The sequence below is a fragment of the Carassius carassius genome, chromosome 21 (assembly GCF_963082965.1).
Source record: "Carassius carassius chromosome 21, fCarCar2.1, whole genome shotgun sequence".
Lineage (NCBI taxonomy): Eukaryota > Metazoa > Chordata > Actinopteri > Cypriniformes > Cyprinidae > Carassius > Carassius carassius.
The window spans coordinates 8,846,862-8,873,522 of record NC_081775.1 but is presented as its reverse complement, the minus strand read 5'-3'; the positions used below and the strand labels follow the sequence as shown (position 1 = coordinate 8,873,522).

The 26,661-nt window shown below is 37.9% G+C and overlaps 1 protein-coding gene across 1 annotated transcript; it reads right to left on the bottom strand.

The window, feature by feature from the left end:
• Positions 1-22,795: 22,795 nt before the first annotated feature.
• Positions 22,796-26,524, bottom strand: LOC132097473 (uncharacterized). Its single transcript, XM_059503201.1, has 8 exons — positions 26,346-26,524; positions 25,519-25,661; positions 25,222-25,387; positions 25,068-25,128; positions 24,877-24,989; positions 24,381-24,456; positions 23,365-23,524; positions 22,796-22,926 (listed from the first exon to the last, which is right to left on the bottom strand). The coding sequence occupies exons 1-8, from the start codon at positions 26,348-26,350 to the stop codon at positions 22,796-22,798; spliced, it is 855 nt and encodes a 284-aa protein (XP_059359184.1). The 5' UTR covers positions 26,351-26,524.
• Between the last annotated feature and the right edge of the window lie 137 nt (positions 26,525-26,661).

The following is a 26,661-nucleotide window of genomic DNA, read 5'->3' as shown; positions in this document are numbered from 1 at the left end:
AAACACTTTCTAGTTTCCTCGCACACCGTGCGCTTCCTGTAGCGCTTTCTCACTTCCTCTAAACGTTTCCTACCAGCGGCCACATTCAGGAAACTCCACACAGGCTCCCGTGTTTTTGTAGGAAAATCAAAACATTCTCATTGTCATCTTGTAAGGACATGAAAAGTGTTTTCTGTTCAGTTGCAGGAAGAGCTCTCTACTGGGCCTCAGGTTTGGGTTATGAAAACCAGGAAGAGAAACGTGGGAAGGGAGTAAGATCTCCAGTGTCTGACCTCCAGAGACTGCTTTCATACAACTCATCTAACAGCTTTCACGCAGTCACTTCGGCACCATTTCTGCTGATTTGTCTTGGAATAACACCTGATTTGACACCTGATTCAAATTTGGTATATGCCTTTTTTAATCTAGTGTTAGGAATAGCCTCCAAAACAATAAAAATTAAACAGAAACCAAAGATTTGCAGTAAGTTTTGTGCTTTTCAGTCTTTTCTCCTGAGAAAAAACTCTGAAGAAGATGTGAGATGACTAGGATTTTTAAGAAGACACCTCAACAGTGTCTCAAACTGTGCTCAGATTTGTCAAGATATCTGTCAAGATTTCAAAGTAAACTCAAATATTATTTCAGAGTCTTCTAAGAATACAATATCTGATCAATATGAATTGTACACTTTTAAAACTTAAGGCACCTGCATGTATATCTTTATTATCGTCATCATACATAAATACGTAAGCACGGTTTTAACAGTTATGGCTGTTACCTATCAAATCAATTTCAAATATAAAAGTAGCTGTAAATATGTACAATATATCATAATGCAATAAACACAAATTCATATATAATTTAGTACTTTCCTTTGTACTGTCACAGCAGTTTTTTGACGAATTGCATTGAGGCTGTGATATTTAATTAAGAGTAACAGTAAAATCCTGCTGAATACCACTCCTGAGATTATGGCACTGATATAGCTTTAGACAGTGACACTGCTTTTATTCCTTTACATATTTCCAAACAAAGTCAAGGCAGAAGCAGACTTTAACATTGCCATGTAACACAGTATTGGTGTTCCTTACTAAACAAATTCTAATTTTAGAATTAATTGGTTGAGTGAATGATACAATGACTCATTCAGTATTTTCTTTTTCTCTAAACGAATCAGTTTTTTAAATGAATTTTTTCCCCATGCTATACATAGTAGGGAAGTATGAGATTTTGGGTACAGGGAGGTACTGTCTGAATAAGTGCTACATTTGAATTTGAACCATTAAAAATGTATGTCTGTATAATATTTGGACGTACTACTTCCACCATGTTGTTACTTATCACGTGACCTACTGTACCAGCAACAACTATGTTACTTCACGACCATTCATAAATCCTGTGCTGTGGCCTCATGAGATAGTACAGTGTCCACTGAATGCACACTTCAGAATCTAGGTACTTTTTTACTACTGTTTTGCAAATACTACGAATTCGTACATACTACTATTTTGACATACTGTTTGTTGCATACTATAGAGTAGGAATGTATTTGATTTCCCTGTTTGATTAATCACAGAACATCAAGACAAGATACACTTTCAGAAATGTAATGTTTAAATATGCAAGTGAGGAATTCTCTCCCAAAAATGCATTAATTTGAATATATTTCCATAACAGAAATCTGAACATGGGATAAAGCAAGGTTCAATATTTTTTGTTTGATTTACAGTTTAAAGGGCTTTACAGATGGATATCTCTTTTTTACATTCCATATAATAAATAGAAATATAAATTTTCCACATTATTAGGCAAATGTTATATGAACAACCCTTTCTCTGTATATATATATATATATATATATATCTGAATATAGAAATAAATAACAAGTTTTGTATATGTAATTGCTACTGGGGGAAAAATTCTATGGAATAAAAGTCATTTTGTAAAAATGGTTGATATAGATATGCTTTATAACTCAAATCTACAGATGGAAATAGATCAAATGTAATAAAAATAACTTCATGTCTATTCTGTATGTTTTCTATCCGTCTATTTTGTTATGGATGCAAAATTTCACCTTGCAGTAAAACACTAAGCAGGTGTTTTGCATCAGATGTTACTAAAACTGATTAGATTACACACACAAATCCTCCTCAATTCAGCGCATGTGCATGGGAGTTTGGAACATGATCTGTACTGTAGGTACAGGTAGGAGGGAAAAGGTGTGTGTGTGTGTGTGTGTGTGTGTGTGAGAGAGAGAGAGAGAGAGAGAGAGAGAGAGAGAGAGAGAGAGAGAGAATGCATAAAGACATTACAGAGCAGGAGGAATTTAGCACTGACAGTGTAAGTGTGCATCTGTGTGTATGTGTGTGTGGTATACACCTCACACGCAGCCCTTTACAAAAATACCCAGACATAGGAATCACAAGAAAGGAGGGTCAGCTCAGTAGTAATTCTTTCACTATTTGGGAGAGCCACATATCAACCTGGAAAGAAGAAGAAGAAGAAGGGAAAGCGAAGGAGGTGGCCAGAATTCCAGAGATTCCTGTCCCACAAAAGCATGATATGTGCACTAGCCCTCTCACTCTGAATGATGACGGAGAGCAGAGGTCATTAAAACCAGGCTGAGAGAGGGAGGGTGTAATGAACACTTGCTATTAGACAGTCTGGCCCAATCCCAGCCATTGTTACTGGACCAGACAAACATTTCCAAAGCAGAGGTCAAGTGGACAAGGTTATATACACCAAATAATGCATTGTCTTCATTGTCAAGTTCTTAAGAAAACATCTAAGTACCAGTGCATTAAAGGATTAGTTCACTTCCAGAATAAAAAATTCCTGATAATTTACTCACCCCCATGTCATCTAAAATGATAATGTCTTTCTTTCTTCAGTCGAAAAGAAATTAAGGTTTTTGAGGAAAAATTCCAGGACTTTGCTCCATATAGTGGACTTCAATGGTGACCAACGGGTTAAGGGTTTCAATGCAGCTTTCAAAGAGCTCTACATGACCCCAGCCGAGAAATAAGGGGTCTTATCTAGACCCTATCTTATCTTATCTTATCTTACCACAAATGCTCATCTTGCATTAGCTCTGCGATGCGTGAATACATGACTTCATGCACTGCATAGTCAGTTGGAAAAGTGACGTGTGGTTAATTCGGTGAACTTCGGTTCAAAATGTTAGTAATGCAAAAAAACTCACATTTTCTTCTCCAACTTCAAAATCATTTGAAATCATTGTTAAACTTTAACTTTTGTGAGGGACATTTTACTTTCTTTACATGTTTGCTTTGTAAACACTGAGTTGGTATTTCTGCCTACATCATGCGTGCGTGATTACATGATGCGTGAGGTCGAGCCAGTGCAAGACGAGCATTTGTGGTTAAGAAGTATATACATTTTTATTTTCTGTTTAGAATAGGACCAATCATTTTGATATATAATACGCTTATTCCTCAGCCTGGATTGTGTAGAGCCCTTTGAAGCTGCATTGAAACGGCAATTTGGACCTTCAACTTATTGGCTGCAATTGAAGTCCACAATATAGAGAAAACCCCTGGACTGTTTTCCTCAAAAACCTTCAAAGAAAGAAAGAAAGAAAGAAAGAAAGAAAGACATGAACATCTTGGATGTTCGGGGGTGAGTACATTTTCAAAAAAGTTTTATTCTGCAAGTGAACTAATCCTTTAAAAATCCCAGAAGCCAAACAAATAATCTTTCAGAAACATAGTCACCTCAAGAACCCTACGCAGTAAAAATTATTCTTTACTGAACCCAAGAACATTGAAGAACCTTTATTTTGAAGAGAACCTCTCAGAAGTGTATTTAATTGTACTGAATTTGCACTTGTAGTGTACTTCAAATCTTGTGGAACAACAACTGTAGATAATATAATATAAAATATATTAGATAATATAATTGTAAAGAATCCTTAGACAACCATTAATGGAAACTCACCCACATATGCTACTTTTGCATAGCATGCATCACTCACTTTCTTAAGAAATGTCAAAATCCAATAATGTATCAATTAAAAACCTGTTTTCCACAGTTTTTAATAAAGAAACCTCATTAAACTCTTTATATGTTTGTCTATGTCGGTCCAATGACCTGTGTTCAGACAAGGGCGCTTGTAAACATCATATAATGCCAAAGAAGGTTAAGAGGGTGCAGTGAGTCAGCAGGACGTTGGGTGTGTGAAGTGTGTATGATGGAAGGGTTGTTTTTTTTCCACAGCACTGTAATGGAATTTGTGCTTCAATAACTGACTCATCGGGACAAGCAAAACAGAGTGTGAGGATATGTAAGATATTATAGCCACACTGACACATTATAAACTTTTAAAAAGAACCATTTACACAATTAAGTAATGCTTTATAAAACTTCACCTCAAAAAAGTCTCACTTAGAAAAACTTTTCAAAGGTTCTTATTCGAAATTTCCAAAGACATGGAGAATCTATTAAGCTAAGGCAACGCAAGTCTTCATCTTGCACGTGCTGGTGTCAATAGTTAGGACGTGTGGAATCAGCTGTGCTTAACAGAGCCCTCGATCTGCAGCTGACACCTCCTATACAGGTCAAAGGTCACGCACATTCCTCATGAGGACGTCCTGAAGATCAGAATCAGAATCAGAATCAGAATCAGAATCAGAATCAGAAAGAGCTTTATTGCCAAGTATGCTTGCGCATACAAGGAATTTGTTTTAGTGACATAAGCTTCCAGTAAACAGACACACAACAACACACAGAAAAAAAAAAAAAAAAAAAAATTACGGGAGAATTACAAATTGGCAAATAAATAAGTGTATAAACAATTGTGCTATAAATGATAATGGAATAGGATCGAGTGAGATGCAGGAATGTTCTAGGATGGAGGGGTAACAAATAAATATAAGGATATTGCACATTTTTGCATAAGCATAAGTTTAAGTGGGAAACATTTAACTGTTCATGAGGTAGATTGCCTGGGGGAAGAAACTATTCTTGTGCCTTGCTGTTCTTGTATTTGCGGCTCTGAGGCGCCGGCCAGATGGCAAAAGTTCAAAGATGGGGTGACTTGGATGTGATGGATCCAGAGTGATTTTCTGAGTCCTTTTCCTCACTCTGGATGTGTACAGTTCTTGGAGGGTGGGCAGGGGAGCACCAATAATCCTTTCAGCAGTCCGAACAGTTCTCTGTAGTCTTCTGATATCTGATTTTGTAGCTGAACCAAACCAGACAGTAATTGAAGTACACAGGACTGACTCAATGACGGCTGAGTAGAACTGTTTCAGCAGCTCCTGTGGCAGGTTAAACTTCCTCAGCTGGCGAAGGAAGTACAACCTTTGTTGGGCTTTTTTCACAATGGAGCCAATGTGATTGTCCCACTTCAGGTCCTGAGAGATGGTGGTTCCCAGGAATCTGAATGACTCCACTGCAGCCACAGTGCTGTTCATGATGGTGAGTGGGGAAAGTGCAGGGGGGTTTCTCCTAAAGTCCACAGTCATCTCCACTGTTTTGAGCGTGTTCAGCTCCAGGTTGTTAAGACTGCACCAGACAGCCAGCTGCTCAACCTCCTGTCTGTAAGCAGACTCGTCACCGTCCTGGATGAGGCCGATGACTGTAGTGTCGTCTGCAAACTTCAGGAGCTTGACAGAGGGGTCCTTAGAGGTGCAGTCGTTGGTGTACAGGGAGAAGAGCAGAGGGGAGAGAACACATCCCTGAGGGGCACCAGTGTTGGTGGAGCAGCTGTTTGACATGAATTTCCCCAGTCTCACTAACTGTTGCCTATCTGTCAGAAAGCTGGTGATCCACTGACAGATAGAGCTAGGAACAGAGAGCTGGGTCAGTTTGGTCTGGAGGGTTGTTGGGATGATGGTGTTGAAAGCCGAACTAAAGTGCACAAACAGGATCCTCACATAAGTCCCTGTTTTGTCCAGATGTTGCAGGATGAAGTGCAATGCCATGTTGATTGCATCATCCACGGACCTGTTTGCTCGGTACGCAAACTGCAGGGGGTCCAGTAAGGGTCCAGTGATGTCCTTCAGATAAGCCAGAACCAGTTTTTCAAACGACTTCATGACGACAGACATTAGAGCCACAGGTCTGTAGTCGTTAAGTCCTGTTATCTTGGGTTTCTTTGGAATGGGGATTATGGTGGAGCGTTTGAAGCAGGAAGGCACTTCACACAACTCCAGAGATCTGTTGAAGATCTGTGAAAAGATGGGGGCCAGCTGGTCAGCACAGATTTTCAGACAGGCTGGTGTAACGCCATCTGGGCCTGGTGCTTTTCTTCTTTTGTTTTTCTTGAAGACCTGGCGCACATCATCTTCACAGATTTGAAGAGCAGGAGGTATGGAGAGGGGGATTGCAGGAGGTGTTAATGGTTGTGTAGGGAGATGGTCAGAGTGGGTGTTGGGGGTTTCAAATCTACAATAAAACTCATTCAGGTCGTTAGCAAGTCGTTGATTAGCCTCAGTGCAAGGGGATGGTGTCTTGTAGTTTGTGATGGCTCTCAGTCCTCTCCAAACTGAAGTAGAGTCGTTGGAAGTAAACTGGTCTTCCAACTTTTTAGCATAGGTCTTTTTAGCCGCTCTAATCTCTTTGTTCAGTGTGTTCCTGGCCTGATTGTACAAGACCCTGTCCCCATTTCTGTAGGCATCCTCTTTGGCCTGACGAAGGTGTCTGAGTTTTACTGTAAACCATGGCTTATCATTGTTGAATGTTAAATAAGTCCTGGTAGGAATGCATATATCCTCACAGAAACTAATATAGGATGTTACAGTCTCTGTGAGTTCGTCCAGATCGGTGGTAGCAGCTTCAAAAACGCTCCAGTCTGTGATGTCAAAACAAGATTGTAAATCCTGCTCTGTTTCGCTGGTCCATCTCTTCACAGTCTTTACTACAGGTTTAGCAGATTTAAGTTTCTGCTTGTAGGTCGGTATAAGATGAACCAGACAGTGATCAGAACGTCCCAAAGCTGCTCGTGGAACAGAGTGATATGCATCCTTCATCCTTTCTTCTGAGAGCATGGCTTCCTGCGTAATCACACACGTTAGAAAACACACTGCACTTGCATTTTAAATTGCAAGGACCACTGTTCATCTACATACTGCATCATAAGAGTTGTAGGCTTAGTCCCAAAACCTAGTGAGCTACAGAGACAGCTTTTTAAGACACTCTCCCAACAGAAATGACGTTTCCAACTGCCTACTTTGAGCCAAATTGTAGATTCATAAAGAAAAATGCAATGCCAGAATGCATTGAGATGAGCTTAGTGCCAAATGTATCCAAGATATTTTCAATAAGGAGAGACAAAAATAAATATATGATTAGAATTTATTCAGTACAGGAAAGTATACTGTCAACCTAAAAGTGACAGTTTTACCCTCTGATTTTATGTATCCAAACCAAGCGTGATGTGACACACAATTAAAGGTATTTTTTTTATGTTAATCAGATTTTGTCTGTGTCTGTGTTTTGTACAATATCAAAATGGTTTGAGATGGAATATTATTTTTGTGTGACTTTAAAACCACTAGCGGTTGAAATGGGTACTGCAGTCTAAATTCAAAACACTGGAGAGAGTTGTTTCTCTCCTCCTCAGACTGGAGGATCACAGGGGTTGCCAGATTGGGGAGACACAACAGGAACAACAGCAGCTGACAATGGAAGGTAGATTGTTGAGTTTATTTATTTGTGTTTTATTATGCTAGGTACAAATTTATAGCCTGAATGCACTGTAAGTCGCTTTGAATAAAAGCATCTGCTAAATGCATTAATTTAATTTAATTTAATTTAATTTTTATGCCTCTGGTCATGAATGCACAGGATTTTTAGATTGGGTACAATGTGCAATCTCTGACCCAGTTTGTTTGCTGGCTTCCATGGCTGCAGTATGCTGTGAATTTTGAATGATGTCAAAATCATTAATTTTATGTAGTACTCATGTGAGACATCAGTGCACTTGCAGAGAGAGCTCCACCCACAAGCTCTTCTGATTGGCTGTGAATTGTGATTGATTTCTTGCTTCTTTTGTGGACAGAAAATCAGCTGTCCCTATTCAGGGGCTGCATCCGCCACACTTTTGAGTTGGCAAAAGATGAACAGAGTGCTGTTAAATGGGACAGTCCAGCCTAAAGAGGACTGATCTTGTCACGCAGCAACTGTTGAAGAGCGGAAGTGATATATGTAACGGACTTTTCTGAAATTGATAATCAATTGTCTAAAGACAAGAAAGGGTTCACAACCGGTCCACTTTGGTCCATTTATGAATATTACAAAAAAATATAAATCTATGAAATCACATCTTTATAAGATGTAAGTCAACATTTGAACCACTTTAAAGTGTGTGTGTGTGTCTGTGTGTGTGTTTAAACGTCTTAAATTGAAACCTAATACTTTTAAGCACTCTTGGTTTTGGAACAGAGTTGTAGTCTCTGTGGCGAAAGATTAAAAACTCCAAACACAGGGCAAACATAGCATGATGGATGATTTCATACTGCTCCTTGGAATGATAACAAAACATTTGTCTCTAAACAGATTATGAAAATAAAATTCCAAAGGTGTGATACAGTGAAAGTATCAAATATCCTAATATTTCATTAATCTCAGTTCTATATAAATAGAGTTTTAATGTGGCTTTGTGTTGTCTTGACAGATGCATGAAGCACATGCATGGCTCTCTCGATCTAATAGCAGTGATGATGAAAGCTCCTCTGAGATCACCTCCTTCATCACTGCTGATGCCCAGCAATAACTCTCCATTCTTTCAGCCAGCAGAACAGGTGTGCTAGGAGCTGTGTGTAAGGGGACAAAAATGCAAAGAACTTCATGAGTATGAGTGCGCGTCTTTTTGGCAAGCTGAGGTCCATTCCCTCCTTCTCTATGAGTATTAATGCATTATGTTAGCTGGTAGCACAGAGCCAGACTGGTGATTGACACCTGAATTAACTTTAAAAATTGCAAAAGTGTTCTTGACTACACCTCATGTCGTGTCACCTCATGTGTCGTTGGAGAAACTAACCAACTAGGCACAACTGTTTCCCAAAACCATAGTAACAAATTCACACCTTCATTATTTGAACCGTATTGGTTAAACAATAGGACTGTCCTTGATGTTACATGTCAAATCACGGTTAAGTTTACTTCAGTTTTAATGCTTAAAGGGATAATTCACCACTGAAAATTCTGTCATTAATTATTCAACCTCACCCTAAGACATTTGCTCATCCACAAAAAACAAATTAAGATATTTTGATGAAATCTGAGAGCTTTCTGACCCTCCATAGCCAGCAAGGCAACTGACTCATTCAAGGCCCAGAAAAGTAGTAAGGACATCATTAAAACAGTCCACATGACTGAAGATGAAGGAAGGTCTTAGGGTGTGAAATGACATGAAAGGGAATGACAGAATTTTCATTTTTGAGTGAACTATCTTTTTAAAGTACAGTCGTGGCCAAACGTTTTGAGAATTAAATAAAAATTGGAAATTGGAAAAGTTGCTGCTTAAGTTTTTATAATAGTAATTTGCATATACTCCAGAATGTTATGAAGAGTGATCAGATGAATTGCATAGTGCTTCTTTGCCATGAAAATTAACTTAATCCCAAAAAAACCTTTCCACTGCATTTCATTGCTGTCATTAAAGGACCTGCTGAGATCATTTCAGTAATCGTCTTTTTAACTCAGGTGAGAATGTTGACGAGCACAAGGCTGGAGATCATTATGTCAGGCTGATTGGGTTAGAATGGCAGACTTGACATGTTAAAAGGAGGGTGATGCTTGAAATCAATGTTCTTCCATTGTTAACCATGGTGACCTGCAAAGAAACGCGTGCAGCCATCGTTGCGTTGCATAAAAATGGCTTCACAGGCAAGGATATTGTGGCTACTAAGATTGCACCTAAATCAACAATTTATAGGATCATCAAGAACTTCAAGGAAAGAGGTTCAATTCTTGTAAAGAAGGCTTCAGGGCAAGAAAGTCCAGCAAGCGCCAGGATCGTCTCCTAAAGAGGATTCAGCTGCGGGATCGGAGTGCCACCAGTGCAGAGCTTGCTCAGGAATGGCAGCAGGCAGGTGTGAGTGGTATCTGCACGCACAGTGAGGCGAAGACTTTTGGAAGATGCCCTGGTGTCAAGAAGGGCAGCAAAGAAGCCACTTCTCTCCAAAAAAAACATCAGGGACAGATTGATCTTCTGCAGAAAGTATAGTGAATGGACTGCTGAGGACTGGGGCAAAGTCATATTCTCCGATGAAGCCCCTTTCCGATTGTTTGGGGCATCAGGAAAAAGGTTTGTCCGGAGAAGAAAAGGTGAGCGCTACCATCAGTCCTGTGTCATGCCAACAGTAAAGCATCCTGACACCATTCATGTGTGGGGTTGCTTCTCATCCAAGGGAGTGGGCTCACTCACAATTCTGCCCAAAAGCACAGCCATGAATAAAGAATGGTACCAAAACACCCTCCAACAGCAACTTCTTCCAACAATCCAACAACAGTTTGGTGAAGAACAATGCATTTTCCAGCACGATGGAGCACCGTGCCATAAGGCAAAAGTAATAACTAAGTTGCTCCGGGACCAGAATGTTGAAATTTTGGGTCCATGGCCTGGAAACTCCCCAGATCTTAATCCCATTGAGATCTTGTGGTCAATCCTCAAGAGGCGGGTGGACAAACAAAAACCCACTAATTCTGACAAACTCCAAGAAGTGATTATGAAAGAATGGGTTGCTATCAGTCAGGATTTGGCCCAGAAGTTGATTGAGAGCATGCCCAGTCGAATTGCAGAGGTCCTGAAAAAGAAGGGCCAACACTGCAAATACTGACTCTTTGCATAAATGTCATGTAATTGTCGATAAAAGCCTTTGAAACGTATGAAGTGCTTGTAATTATATTTCAGTACATCACAGAAACAACTGAAACAAAGATCTAAAAGCAGTTTAGCAGCAAATATTTTGAAAACGAATATTTATGTAATTCTCAAAACTTTTGGCCATGACTGTACACTCCATTCGTCATTCTGCTGGTGAATCTGAGGTGACTTCTTATGCAGTGCTGAGCACACAGAAAATAAGGCGAACAGTGTTTTCAAAGCGGGTGAAGTGTCGGGGTTTGTGAGGCAACATGCTCTCACACAGGCTTGGCTGTTTGTGGAGGAGCGGAGCGGGTAAAACCACTCTGCTGGTTTCTCTTACAGAGCCCAGCCTGTTATCACAGAGCGTTCTAGAGCTACCTGCAAACAAACACTGCTTAGCACACATCCTCACACAGGATATACTGAAAACCTGCTTGTGAAGGTTGACCTTTATATCTTTATCAAACTATCCCAATTCACAGGGCCTGGGACAACATTTTTATGGGTGGGCTCCTTCCCCCTCTGGGCCCAATGAGTAGTCTGTACTTGTCCCACTATGGTCCTCTATGAGACAATGTCCCCAATTAGCCCTAGCAATGGTCATGCTTATAATTATGACTACAGGAGAAAACATGCAATGATCAAGAAATGCACTCTTACAATCCGCAATCCCACAAGAGGTTATTTGTTTCACTTTAATGACTCACGTTCCTGCTTGACCCATCAGATCATCCATTTGCTCAAACGGCTTGGTGCTTACGCTAATTTAACTGAATGAAATCTGTCTGCCTGCGGAGGCTCTCAGACTTTCCCTGAGTCACCGGCCATCAAAAGACGCCTTTATCCTCCTCAGAGTCAGAGCTAACCTGCTGCGATTAGGTCAACACATATAATCATAACCACACACACAAACACACACACACACACACACACACACACACACACACACACACACACACACGCTCACTCACATTTTAAAATGCTTAATGAAGGAGCTTCACCTCACTTGAATTTGTAATGGAACACCAGTGTGCTGCTGCAATGCAGTATATACTGAATATTACTTATAAAAATGAAACAGTATTGAAGTATGCAATGATAATTATTTCAAAAGAGTTAGATATAAAAATCATAATTTTTAATTTTGTTTAAGAATGTCTTTAACTTTGGGAGTCAGATCAATTGAATGTGTTAAACAAACAAAGACAAAAAGCCAAAAAGGTTGCTATTGCTTTTGGTCCACCCATTCAAACTGACATCGCTTAGGATTCAAAAATGATTGCACTAGCTGAAAGAACTTTTAACCCTCTCAGGCTCAAATTAAGTTTTAGTAACTTAGTAACCTTTAGTAAAGTTTTTAGTACTCCAGATACATAAAATATGTATCTGGAGTAATAAGGTTTTTAGTTTTTAACTGTTGCAAATCAGCAACGCCTGCCTTGAGAGGGTTAATTGGTACTACATTAGTGCCTGATTAGAATTCCTATGTATAACCACTTTATAATCTATTATGACAACTCATGTTTTTAATTTAATATATTACAAAATATAATTTATGACCAAAGCTTTAAATTGGGGCATGAATAATTATTTTAGTTAGTTTAGGTTTTGCAAGAGTGTACTAGCTTAACACACCTCTAGTAAACTAAACTTCGGTTTTGATGCAAATGCAAACACGTGGTGCTAGATTTACTAACAGCTCCCGCCAGTGCTAAACATTTTTCTTTTGCTGTAAAAAAAATTGTGGATTTACTAAAGGCACACAGTGAAGCATTAACAATGCAAAGGTATGAACACAGTTATTTTAGCATTTAATCTTATTGCGTATGCATTTGTAGTAGTTACTCTCCAAAATTGTGCAAGGTTGATGTGGAGAATAATTTTATTTTTCTTTGCACACAAAAAGTATTTGCGTAGCCTTGTCAACTTACGGTTGAACAACTGATGTCGCATTGACCATTTTTACGATGCCCTTACTATGTTTCTGTGTCTTGATCGTGATAGGACCCTTGATGTCTATGGAGGATCATAAAGCTCTCGGATTTTATCAAAAATATCTTAATTTGTGTTCTGAAGATGAACGAAGGTCTTGCGGGTTTGGAACGACATGAGGGTGAGAAATTAATGACAGAATGTTCATTTTTGGGTGAACTATCCCTTTAAATTATGCATTTCAATTTGCATACTTATGCACTATTCTATGCAGTTTATGTATGAATATTTTGATTAGAGTGTTCACACTGAAAATTTAAAAATAAAATAAAAGTGCACTTTTAATGTCAGGATGTGCAAAGTTACCCAATAAACAGTGTCACAGCTTTAAATAGGATACTAGACGACAAAATAACCTTACATAATTCACACACTAGGCAGCTGAGTACACAGTGCACAGAATAAGTCATATTGTATAGTGTGTAATTTGGGACACAACTTTAGCAAATGTATTTAGCCGAACACATAGCCTTTCAAAGTATACTTCATTTAATAATGTGCACAAACACATGCATATTAAAATGTTTCATCCTTGTCCACTGTCTGCACTATTTCTCTCCATAAATGATTTGCTGGGCGGACAGAATATGTCTGGTTAGAAAAAAATCTTCCTAACCAACCTCTGTCTCCTGGCTTGCTTTTCCCTGCTCTCTTTCTGTCACTTGTGCCTCTACATCTCCCTCTTTTTCTTCCTCTATCTCCATCTCCTCATCTGATCTATTAATTTCCACTCTCTGTCCATCTAGGAACAAGGCACAATTTACTTTTAATGAATTATAACTCCATAATCATCGGGAAGAAGGAGACGGGAACCGGCGGACAATCAAATGAAACTTTAATAATCAAAATAAACACAAAACAGCACAACAGCCCCTGGCGGACGACTGTTGCGCACAAATAAAAAGCAAAACACAAACTAAAACCCAGGCCTGGTCCTCTCTCGTCCGTCACTGTCGTCGCTCCGGTTTTATATCCCTCCATCTCCTCCGTGGGACTCGAGACCGGGGAGTGTCGCAGATGTTGCTCATCTCCAATCTCTCCACCGGCCTCGCTCCTGTTCCCACGTCCCTCGGCCCCGCCCCACTCGTCACATTACTATTTCAGCATTAATCTATTACTTTAACCATCACTACTACTCTTGCTGATTGATACAAAACATAAAAAACAGATACACTGGAATATAGTGAATAATATTATTCTTACTGTTGTAGTTGTTGTTGTCTAAAATTTAACACCTTTGCAGTGTAAAGAAATGACAGGCTACATTTGTTTATCCTCTCTTTGCGAGGCATCTTTGCACTGCAGAACAAACACAAAAGGACATTTCATACCTTTTCCTAAAATCTACTAGGGTCCCATGATCTCCTTCACACTGCATTTTGATGTCAGCTCAGGTATATTATTCATTTTATACTGACATTGATATTTTTACATAATAAAGAGAGATATTATTGAGTTTACAGGCTAAAGTGGTCTTGCTGTTGTAAACACTGTTGCTATTGTAGAAAAAAATATTTGTCACATTTAAAATATAATTATATTTTAATTCATTTCTGAATTGTAATGATAATTTGGAGAATGATAAAATCTGAATAAGCCTTACCAGTGTTGTGATGATCATTTTTAGGGCACTCTACGTTAAAAAAAAAAAAATACTGTAATATAAAAATAGTTTAGTCAAATAACATAAAAAAGACCAGACCCCTTAATGCCAGTGAAACTTTTCTCCCTCAAACAGCACGCTAACGTTACTTGTACACTACAGGCTACACACAGCAATATAAACAACATATCTGCTTGTAAATAAACCTCAAAATCACATCGCTGAGAATGAAACACCACTTACCAGCTGCCGCTGTGTTGTAAATATCCTCTGACAATTAAAAAATGCGTGTGCGGCGTGAGGAAACGTCCTGGTCAGATAAGGTCGTCGTCGTCAGGTGAAAGGTCATCATGTGGGTCATTTTATTTACGGCTAAATTATTATCCATAAATTTGACTAATATTTAGATTGGGCATGGGGCATTCACAAAAGGGCATGTTATTACAAAACAATTAAAGGAAACTGCTTTGACAAAAGGGCACTTTGGGCACCAAGGGGCAAAGGGGCAGGTGCTCAAAAAAATACGAAACCCTGCCCCCCTGGGTTTATCAGCAAATCCATGTCTTCTTCTCCGTTTTAAGTGTATCTCTGTGGCAGAATTACAGCGCCACATGCTGGTCTGGCATGTATACTACATCGGTTTCGTGTGGACGCGGATATTTCTTGAGACGAGGGAAAAAAAGATCGGGAGTAAGCTCCGTCTCCGTGTGGACGGGGCCGAAGAAGTAACGGTTACTTACGGTTATGGATAGAAATGTAGCGGAGTAAAGAGTACAATATTTGCCTCTCAAGTAAAGTCATGAGTACTCCCCAAACATGATACTCGAGTAAAGTACAGATCCCTCAAAATTGTACTTTTGTACTTTTTGTAAAATTGTACTTTTGAGCCGGCAGCCATATCACCCTGGAGCCCAAGACCGGTTTCCCACTGAAGCTAAGCAGGGCTGAGCCTGGTCAGTACCTGGATTGGAGACCTCCTGAGAAAAAAACTAGGTTCCTGCTGGAAGAGGTGCTACTGAGGCCAGCAGCGGGTGCTCACCCTGTGGTCTGTGTGGGTCCTAGCGCCCCAGTGTAGTGATGGGGACACTATACTGTCAACAAGCACCTTCCTTCGGATGAGACGTTAAACTGAGGTCCTGACTCTCTGTGGTCAGTAAAAATCCCAGGATGTCTTTCTAAAGAGTAGAGGTGTGACCTCGGCATCCTGGCCAGATTCACCCATTGGCCTCTGACCATCATGGCCTCCTAACAATCCCCATATCTGCTGATTGGCTTCATCACTCTGTCTCCTCTCCACCAGTAAGCTGGTGTGTGGTGGGCGTTCTGGCACACTATGGTTGCCGTCACATCATCCAGGTGGATGCTGTACACTGGTGGTGGATGAGGAGATACCCCCAGACTATGTAAAGCGCTTTGAGTGCCTAGAAAAGCGCTATATAAATGTAATGAATTATTATTATTATTATTTATTATTACTTAAGTACTGTACTCAAGTAAATGTACTCCGTTACTGTCCGGCTCTGTATATCATGTAAATATATTGCCATAGTTAAATTCCATAACATGCCAATTACATGGGATACCAATTTCACGTGTTCGCACATACATAAGTTCTTGCATAATTTTTTTTGTTAATTCTTAGTTTTTGCCTTGATAATAGAAAATATAAGCTAGGCATCATGTATGACAGTCAAAAATGATCCTGCCATTAGCTATATAGAAGACATATCTTGTATGTATAGGGCTTATATGTGGATATGAAGAAGCAATACAGGAGACCTATATTTCCTGTATATGCACATATATGCACCTAAATTTTGCCTATATGTGGCATATATACGCATATATGAAGCATATATATTATCATATATGTGCATATATGCAGCATATATGTGCATATACACTGCATATAGGTTTCATATATGCACATATATCCACATATAGGTTCTTTCCATGTGGGTGTAAAGTGATACCTATTGGTTTTTATAGTTCTTTTGCACTTTAATGTTTAAAACATTAAACTTTTATATATTTTCCTCTATTGCTTTGTTTTAAATGTTTAGTTATTTTTGTAATAAGAAAAAAAAGATATTTAACCTGTTATGCTGTATTATGAACACTTTTTAAACAAAATTTCAATACCATGATAATACTGTATACCGTGATAAAAGCATTATCAATTAACCGCAACAGGAACATTTGATACCGGCATATCCCTAGTATAAAGTATATAAATGTGATCATACTATCATACTACAGATTATGTTATTAGTGCATAATGTTCTGTTGAGTATCCAAACTAATATTTAATTCCAACCACAGCCATAATAAATATATGATTCAGATTAAAGGAAGCACCTGCACACTTGAGAGGAACCTCAGTAACAAACAAATTTCATGCTAACCTTGCAGTAAATGACCTATTCATTGGGTGGATATGGCATGTCACCCAGAGTTGTTTTCAGTGTATAGTTTTTGGGTCACACCTGGCGCATCACAAACGCTATGTTTATAGTGTCCCAGCATCTGTGAGTGATGAGGAACAAACCGTATCCTCTCCTGGACGTCAGCTGTGGAAATCCCAGTGCACAGGATCTAATCTCTCTGTGTTTTTGCCCATTCTCTCCTGCATAAACTTGTTCAAAGTCTCTGTGCTGGTGGAAAAACAAGTGCAATGGGTGTGTGGACATGAGAGTGCGGTGAGACGGGAGGTTACCTGGAACAGAGACAGATGCTGGGTGTGAGAACCGACCCAGGGTGGACACCGCAGCTGTGTGTGTGCGTATACCAAAGGGTCAAGGTTTGGTGTGTTAGCATGGCCCTGTGAACAGAAGGACTTTTTTTTTGCACCAACAAAAACTAAGGTTAAATCTAGATTAAATCATTCTGTTGCACCAAAAATAAGCAGACTTGCATTTAACCCTTTAACTGTCACCCCATAAATTCAGCTGGTAGACGTAGTAACTTCCCATAGGAAAATTGTATTGCTCAGTGGTTGCTTTTCCTATAAGCTCAGGAGACTTAGATGAGATGCTCATACATCTCTCAATTTAGTATCACAAGCATTTCAAATGTTTCTCTTAAAATTCCTGAGGAGAAATAGAAGAAGACACAAATGAGACATGAGCATTTGAGAAAACAAAGAGTTAAAACAGAGAATGCTGTGGAGGAAACATAGAATATCTCTTTATTGTCTCACTGCAATCTCTCTAAACAGTGTCTCAGATGTTTCGCCTAAAAATCCTTATAGGAGAAATAAAAGTAGATACAACTGAGACATGAGAAAATTCTGAAAGGAATTCAGAATGACAAATGGAGAGAAACGTGTGAGAAACAATGGAGATCTCTTTATTGTCTTGCTGTAATCTCTTTCAAGACTTCATTATAAAAATGTTTTACTGCTCAAGAGGTTGCTGTTGCTTTATTTATTGCAATGGGTTTTTTTCACCTTTTATGCTCAGGCCAGTAGGAGAAGAGACAGGGAACAATTGGACAGATGAGAAATGAACAGGAGCGGGAAAGTACCTTTAGCTGGGACTCAAACCCCTGTTGTCTGAGACACAGCTGTGCTTCACGTCCATGTGCTGTACTCAAGACTATGGCTCTGACAGGTTACTCTGTGCTCAGGATACTAAGACATGATTCTCTTACGTCTCATTGCTTAAACTTGAGAAACGTTAAACTTTTACTAATATTGTAAATACTAAACTATCATTTAAATATCAAGTGGTTACTAGTTTAAATGTTTACATTTATCTTCAGTGTCCAGTATTGTATCCACCACATTTTCCAAACACACTAGAAAGGACTTACAAGTTCAAGATGTTTACTATAAGAGCCTTTAAAAAAAAATGTAAAAATAGTGTCCCACTGTTTTTGCTTTGTTTAGTATTAAAATGTTGTCTTGTTCAGCCTATTTTTGCATGTATGTAAATATAGGTTATGATTTCCTGTTAAATTTGCATGCATGTATTGTCTTTGACTGAAATTGTGTAGATAAATGACATTGAAGCATTGAAATAGAGATCTCTTTAACATCTCAAATATTTCTCCTAGACAGAAATGAGGTTACTTTAAGATTGAATTAAAACTTTAGCTCGAGTCTCCTGCTTCTCAAACTTGTCTCATGAGACAAAAATTCTTAACAATCTCACAATGGTCTCCTTTAAAGCTTTAGAAGAGATCTCAACAACATCAAACACTGTGTTCACATATTTCTCTTTAGCTAGAGACTCTGGATCTCTCACATTCGTCTCTTTTAAAGCTTTAGAAGAGATCTCAACAACATCACACTCTGTGTTCACATATTTCTCTTTAGCTAGAGACTCTGGATCTCTCACATTCGTCTCCTTTAAAGCTTTAGAAGAGATCTCAACAACATCACACTCTGTGTTCACATATTTCTCTTTAGCTAGAGACTCTGGATCTCTCATATTCGTCTCTTTTAAAGCTTTAGAAGAGATCTCAACAACATCACACTCTGTGTTCAGATTTTTCACCTACACTAAAGACTCGAGAGCTCTTACATTTGTCTCCTCTAAACTTCAGAAGTCAAATGCCTCAATAGGAGTGCAAACATTTCTTCCTTATAATATGTATTAATAATCCAATTAGACAATTAATAATCAAGAATGAGTCATAATCCATTTATGTGCCTTTCTGTAGATCAGTTTTGATTAAGGCATCTTGTGCATTACTATTTTCATCAACAAATTATGTGCCGATACATAAACATTGTCCTATAAAAAGTAACATTATCCTTATTCCTGCACAATTTCTCTCTTAGGATAGCCTTTAACTCCTTATTTAGTGCCATGCATGTACTTGACTTGATGCACACTTTGTAAAGTTGTTGAGATCTCTTCTAAAGCTTTACAGGAGACAAATGTGAGACCCCCAGATTATATAGCTAAAGAGAAATATCTGAGCACAGTGTGTGATGTTGTTGAGATCTCTTCTAAAGCTTTAAAGGAGACCATTGTGAGATTGTTAGTGTTTGTCTCAGGAGACAAGTTCGAGAAGAAAGACACTCAAGCTAAAATCTCCATTCAATCTTAAAGCAACCTCATTTCTGTCTAGGAGAAATATTTGAGACGCTAAAGAGATTTCACTTTTGTTTTTTCTTTCCTATGGGTACGTACTGTACATCATATGAACCCAGAAAGCATATTTTTCCATTGGTTGCCAGTGAAAAGTAGTTATGTATTCAGATTATTATAAAACATTTTTTTATTGCAAACAACAAAGGCATTTTTTAAAACATTTTACTAATTATAAGTAACTTTGCAACTACATGTCAACTAGCAGCCATTAGAGTAGCAGAGTAGACACTTTATTTTGATGGTCCTAACAGTCTACTTAAACTCTAATGAGAATTAGTTGACATGTAGTTGCAAAGTTACTTATAGAATAGTGGATTATTGAAATAGATCATAACCCTTCATTATGCTGTAGCAGATGTTTCACCGATGTAGATTATTATTATTATTCATATACTACTATTCACAATTGTGAAAACACAAAGGGGGTTGCACCATTAAGGATTTAATGAAGCACAGTGGAGATAATAAAAGATTGGTTGATCTAGTTTTAGTTCTTTTTTGTGATTAAAATCTTCACCTGTGTTTAACGGGGTTAAAATTGATCTATATTAAAAAGATCAGAATGATGGCTTAACCTTAACTGTCCCTCACATTTTTGAACATAGACTTTATAGTGCACAATCCAAACTTACATTTTTATAATTCATGAATGAAAACATTTTGTAACATGATACTGATGTACAATTTACATGGTAATGCAATGTCTGATTTTAAAATGGGTTTTAAAGGATGAATTTTGAGATTTTAAGTTTTCAGTTGATATATAATTTCTGATTAATTTCTAAAATGTGATAGAGAAAAAGGCAAAAAAGTCTTTATTTTAAACGAAGGTCAAAACTCCTTGTATGTAGATTTTTGAGGGTGCACTCTTGTCATAAATTAATCGATTACTTTTCCTACATAATTTTGAACAAAAAACATTGGTAAAATATATATTTGGGAATCTTAGACCTTTCCAACAATATATAGTTTGTCAAGATTAGATTAGATTTAATTGTAATATAGTGAAGTAAATGTAGGCGTCCCATATGGGTGACAGTTAAAGGGTTAAATGCAAGTCTGCTTTTTTTTGGTGCAACAGAATGATTTAATCTAGATTTGACTTTAGTTTTTGTTGGTGCAAAAAAAAAGTCCTTCTGTTCACAAATGGTATTTAAAATGCAGTATTTTAGTGTTTTAAAACAGCTGTTTTCTATTTTTATAGAGGTATTTTAAATTTCTATTTTTATACATTATAAACTATCTGTGTTGGCAAAGCACTATTTTTTCTAAAAGTCTAAAAAGCAGTGATCAAAACTGATCACAGGTAAAAACATGATTTTAACTACATAGCCTACAACCCGAATTCCGGAAAAGTTGGGACGTTTTTTAAATTTTAATAAAATGAAAACTAAAGGAATTTCAAATCACATGAGCCAATATTTTTTTCACAATAGAACATAGATAATGAAGCAAATGTTTAAACTGAGAAATTTTACACTTTTATCCACTTAATTAGCTTATTTAAAATTTAATGCCTGCTACAGGTCTCAAAAAAGTTGGCATGGGGGCAACAAATGGCTAAAAAAGCAAGCAGTTTTGAAAAGATTCAGCTGGGAGAACATCTAGTGATTAATTAAGTTAATTGATATCAGGTCTGTAACATGATTAGCTATAAAAGCTTTGTCTTAGAGAAGCAGAGTCTCTCAGAAGTAAAGATGGGCAGAGGCTCTCCAATCTGTGAAAGACTGCGTAAAAAAAATGTGGAAAACTTTAAAAACAATGTTCCTCAACGTCAAATTGCAAAGGCTTTGCAAATCTCATCATCTACAGTGCATAACATCATCAAAAGATTCAGAGAAACTGGAGAAACCTCTGTGCGTAAGGGACAAGGCCGGAGACCTTTATTGGATGCCCGTGGTCTTCGGGCTCTCAGACGACACTGCATCACTCATCGGCATGATTGTGTCAATGACATTACTAAATGGGCCCAGGAATACTTTCAGAAACCACTGTCGGTAAACACAATCCGCCGTGCCATCAGCAGATGCCAACTAAAGCTCTATCATGCAAAAAGGAAGCCATATGTGAACATGGTCCAGAAGCGCCGTCGTGTCCTGTGGGCCAAGGCTCATTTAAAATGGACTATTTCAAAGTGGAATAGTGTTTTATGGTCAGACGAGTCCAAATTTGACATTCTTGTTGGAAATCACGGACGCCGTGTCCTCCGGGCTAAAGAGGAGGGAGACCTTCCAGCATGTTATCAGTGTTCAGTTCAAAAGCCAGCATCTCTGATGGTATGGGGGTGCATAAGTGCATACGGTATGGGCAGCTTGCATGTTTTGGAAGGCTCTGTGAATGCTGAAAGGTATATAAAGGTTTTAGAGCAACATATGCTTCCCTCCAAACAACGTCTATTTCAGGGAAGGCCTTGTTTATTTCAGCAGGACAATGCAAAACCACATACTGCAGCTATAACAACAGCATGGCTTCGTCGTAGAAGAGTCCGGGTGCTAACCTGGCCTGCCTGCAGTCCAGATCTTTCACCTATAGAGAACATTTGGCGCATCATTAAACGAAAAATATGTCAAAGACGACCACGAACTCTTCAGCAGCTGGAAATCTATATAAGGCAAGAATGGGACCAAATTCCAACAGCAAAACTCCAGCAACTCATAGCCTCAATGCCCAGACGTCTTCAAACTGTTTTGAAAAGAAAAGGAGATGCTACACCATGGTAAACATGCCCCGTGCCAACTATTTTGAGACCTGTAGCAGAAATCAAAATTGAAATGAGCTCATTTTGTGCATAAAATTGTAAACTTTCTCAGTTTAAACATTTGCTATGTTATCTAAATGAATAAAATATTGGCTCATGTGATTTGAAAGTCTTTTAGTTTTCATTTTATTAAAATTTAAAAAACGTCCCAACTTTTCCGGAATTCGGGTTGTACTAAATATTCTCTGGTTGTACATAAGTATTGAGTTCTTTTTAAAACATTTTCCATAACCAACATTTAAACAATAGTGCATATTTGTTGATAATTGTTGATTGCAGTTCTATTCATCTAGCATATATGAGTTCAGTTAGGATCTGAATACCTCTGCAGTTTATCAGCATAATACACATTCCTGAATAAATGAACTCTTCACGTAGCGAAAAACAAACTATGTAGGCTACATTTTAATTATTTGTTGTCTCTGTTAAAATAAGAATAGACTTTCCAGACAAAGTGCACTGAATCATTGGACACGAATAACTACTTATGGAACAGACTTTCCATTTACGATTAAAACCCTTTGTCAGTGGCCTCTCCAGCACTGTACTGATCCTAAACTCAGGCTCAAGGCTAGACTGACACTGCTGCTCTTTGGGTTTGGGTGTGGTGTGGTTAGACTCGGCAGTTTCTGATCCAGTGATCCCCACCCACTATCTGTGGACAGATGAGGGGGAGAGACAGAAAGAAACGGAAGAAAGAAATAGACACACCGAAATACAATATGCTATATCATATTATATATGAAATATTATACTCACGCTCATGTCATTCTAGTCTAAACCTGTATGAATTTCTGCTGAACACAAAAGAAGATATTTTGAAGAATGTTGGTAACCAAGTTGTTTCGTGTCCCATTGTCTTCCACTGTCTGATGTGGATAAAAATAGTCAGTGGGATCAAGACGGTTTTTAAAATATCTTCTTTAGGGATCCACAGAAGAAAGAAAGTCATAAAGGTTTGGAAAGACATGAGGGACAGTCCCATCATTTTGGGGTAAACTATCCCTTTAAGTTAGTAACTGAGAAATTATTTTATTTAACATGCGTCAGTTAGGCAAAGTGTAGCTTTTTCCCAAAACACATGTATGCTCACCTTTGAATGCCCGGCTGTGGGAGAGGTGATGTGGGGTGGTTTTAGGAATGGGATTAAAGCCAATGCCCACCCACCGTGGGCTGCCAGCGCCCTCTTGTGTAGAGTTCATTCCTCTCTTCCCTCTCCTTTTATGACCATTCAATTTCTTCCACTGGTTGGACTGAATATAAACAATCAAAAACAGCAGAATTATGCTAGACAAACACACTTCTGCGTGTTCCATGATTATCCCAAAAAATATTTAAAAATAAAAATGTAAATAAATCACTTACAGTCAAACCAAAATTTATTCAGACATCTTCAACATTTCTCATATTGTCAGTTTATTCGCTATAGTTTCAAAAATAGTAATAACATGTTTCAAGAACTTAGAGTTAAACTGTGTCTAAACAAATTCATCTTGATGATAGAAAGGTATGTAATGAATATGTAACACAATTAAATAATACCAATTTATATAGTGCTTCATTTGTTTAGTGTGTGGTGTAAAAAGGTTGCATTAGCAATTGAAAAAAAACACTTAAGCAAAACATGGTCAGGTGAAAGTGTCTGAATAATTTTGGTCCTAAATTTTACTGGTAGTCCACTGTATGAAGAATTTTTGGGTATAATATGTCACAATTTACTTTATTTTGCTATCCTCACTTACATAAATGCACTATAGTGTCCTGCACCCACTAGTTAAAAAAATAAATAAAACAAATATAACTGGTGTCTGAATAATTTTTGGTTTGACTGTATTTTTTGAATAGACATTTTAAACAAAAGTAATAATTATACAGAGAGACAAATATGTATTTATTGTTAAGGAGTTGAATTTATCCAAAATTAAGTATTAATAAGTATTAATACTAACAATACATATTTTAAATGAAATATAAAATATTTTTTTTCCTTAAAAATATATATACAAAGTTTTGGCATCTACCAAATTACTTTTATTTTCTTAACTCTAATGATGCTCTTAAATTATTATGGCTGCATAATTATACCAGAAACCTTGCCTGGTCACTCACCGCTATGGACGGCTTTGTCATTTGACAAGATGGAAGGCAGACTAACTCTTTTATAGTGATGTTTGGAGATCTCGACCTTCGTAGTGAAAAACAGATGCCACACATCAGTTAACCCTTTTCCCAGACTGTGATAACATGTTTTAATGGTCATCAACATCACAATTCCTGCAAACCTTTTTATAACTTCAATTAAAAAACATTAAAAACAAGTATGTACACATTTACAATCCTTTCATTTTTCATACATTTAATGCATGAGAATTGTAGAGAGAACGTCCATAGGAAAACAAAGCCAAAACACAGCCATTTAAGGCAATTTAGAAACCCCGGACATGCCAGGACATGTCCAGGAAAAAGAGGACATATGGTCATCACATGTTTAATATCGATAACTCATAAAGGTGGTTTAAAAACACTATAATATGCAGTGCTACTTTTATGATTTATAAAACCTTGTTGATACAATAGGAAGCACTTATTGTCAGGTCAGGTCTACTTGTTTTGAGGGAGCCACTGAGGCTCATGGTGCGGGTTGGGAATCCACATGACCACTGGACACTGTGGCAACTCAGAGCGGCCCATCAAAGCACTGATGTCAACTGGATTTAACTGCAATCACGAGTCACGATTTACATAATTCAGATATGATTACAGATATTTTGGAAGTCAAGTGTAGCCTCTACATACCTTGACCATGTTGTTTGGTTTATCGCTGGGCAACATGATGTCTGGAAAGGAAAGATGTGCCCTGCCAAACCATAACCAGAGACTGTGAGTATTAGGATAGAACAATACTAGTTCTGATCACTTTTGTATTAATGCAGTGATGTGTTAGACTTACCTCTTAATCTTCTGAGTGTCTTGTGTCTGTTTGCTGAGAGAAACACAAGAGACATCATTCAAAGACGCCTCAGACATGTCAGCACCGTACAGTGGCCTTTCTTTAATCGGTCTCCCCCGTCCAGCCCATTCAGAGACATTCACAATACTCAGAGATGGAAAGTCCTCTGCTCGTATTACAAGAGACCAGAACAGCAATATGGCATTATACAGACAAACATCGAATGAAAAAGGGACTGGATGTAGATGACTCAAAGAAATTATGCAGCATATCCAGAAATCTGGAATGGAAACGCACCATTTTTGGGAGAGTGTTTCCTCACGCGTGCTGGAGTGTGGCGTTTGATTCCTCTGGTGCAACGGTGCTCGGTGTCCCAGCAGCAGGGGTGCGAACACAGCACCCTGAAACAATGGGCCCCAGCCACACTGGCCTCAAAGTCCCTGAAAAATGAAGGGAAATAGATGAGATTTCAAAGAAATACATTGAACCTGATCAGATTTGTGAGTGGAAAGACTTAAAGCAATAGTTCACCCACAAATGAAAACATACAGTACTTTACTCATCCTCAGGCCATTTAATATGGGTTTGTTTCTTCATCGTAACAGATTTGGAGAAGTGTAGCAGTACATCACTTGCTCAACGAATGGGTGCCGTCAGAATGAGAGTCTAAACAGGTGATAAAAACATCACAATAATCCAGACTGTGCTGCATTGGATCCACTGGTGAGCAAATTATGAAATGCTAAATTTCCCCAAATCTATTGGAATGAAGAAACTCATCTACCTTTTGGATGGCCTGAGATTGAGTAAATCTTCAGCAAATTTACTTTTTGGGGTGAAATATTCCTTTAAAGTGTATTTTTTGGCCTGTTAATATTCTAGCATATAAAATATTATTAGTGAGAACCGTTCGAATAACCACACATGCTTTTATTAATTTACTGAATAAAATGACAATGTGAAAAAAAAAAAAAACAGAACAACCCTTTAACGTCCTATTATTGTGATAATCATTTATTTCCTTTAAGAAAAGCGCTTAGCTAACGCTTTATTTGAACTGGATTCGTTTTCTCCATTTGGTGTAATAGTAATATAATTATGTATATACATTTATATACACTTACCTCATTTGTAAAAACAAACATTAGAGCACATCCTTGCGAGCGTTAACAAACGCGTGCCTTCGCTTGTGTAGAGTTTGGTTGCTTAGCAACAGGAGAAGTTCACTGGCCTACTTTCACTGTAAAAGCGCTATTGCAAATCATATAATGATGCTGCTATGGTATTAGTTATGAAAATCAAACTGTCGGATCCGTAATAAAAATAAAACAGATTATCGAATTGAGATTATGAAACATTTCCGCTAAAACTCATATTAGTTTTACTATAGTTTTACAACAGTTGATGCATCATGGAATAAATATAAATAATAATATGAAA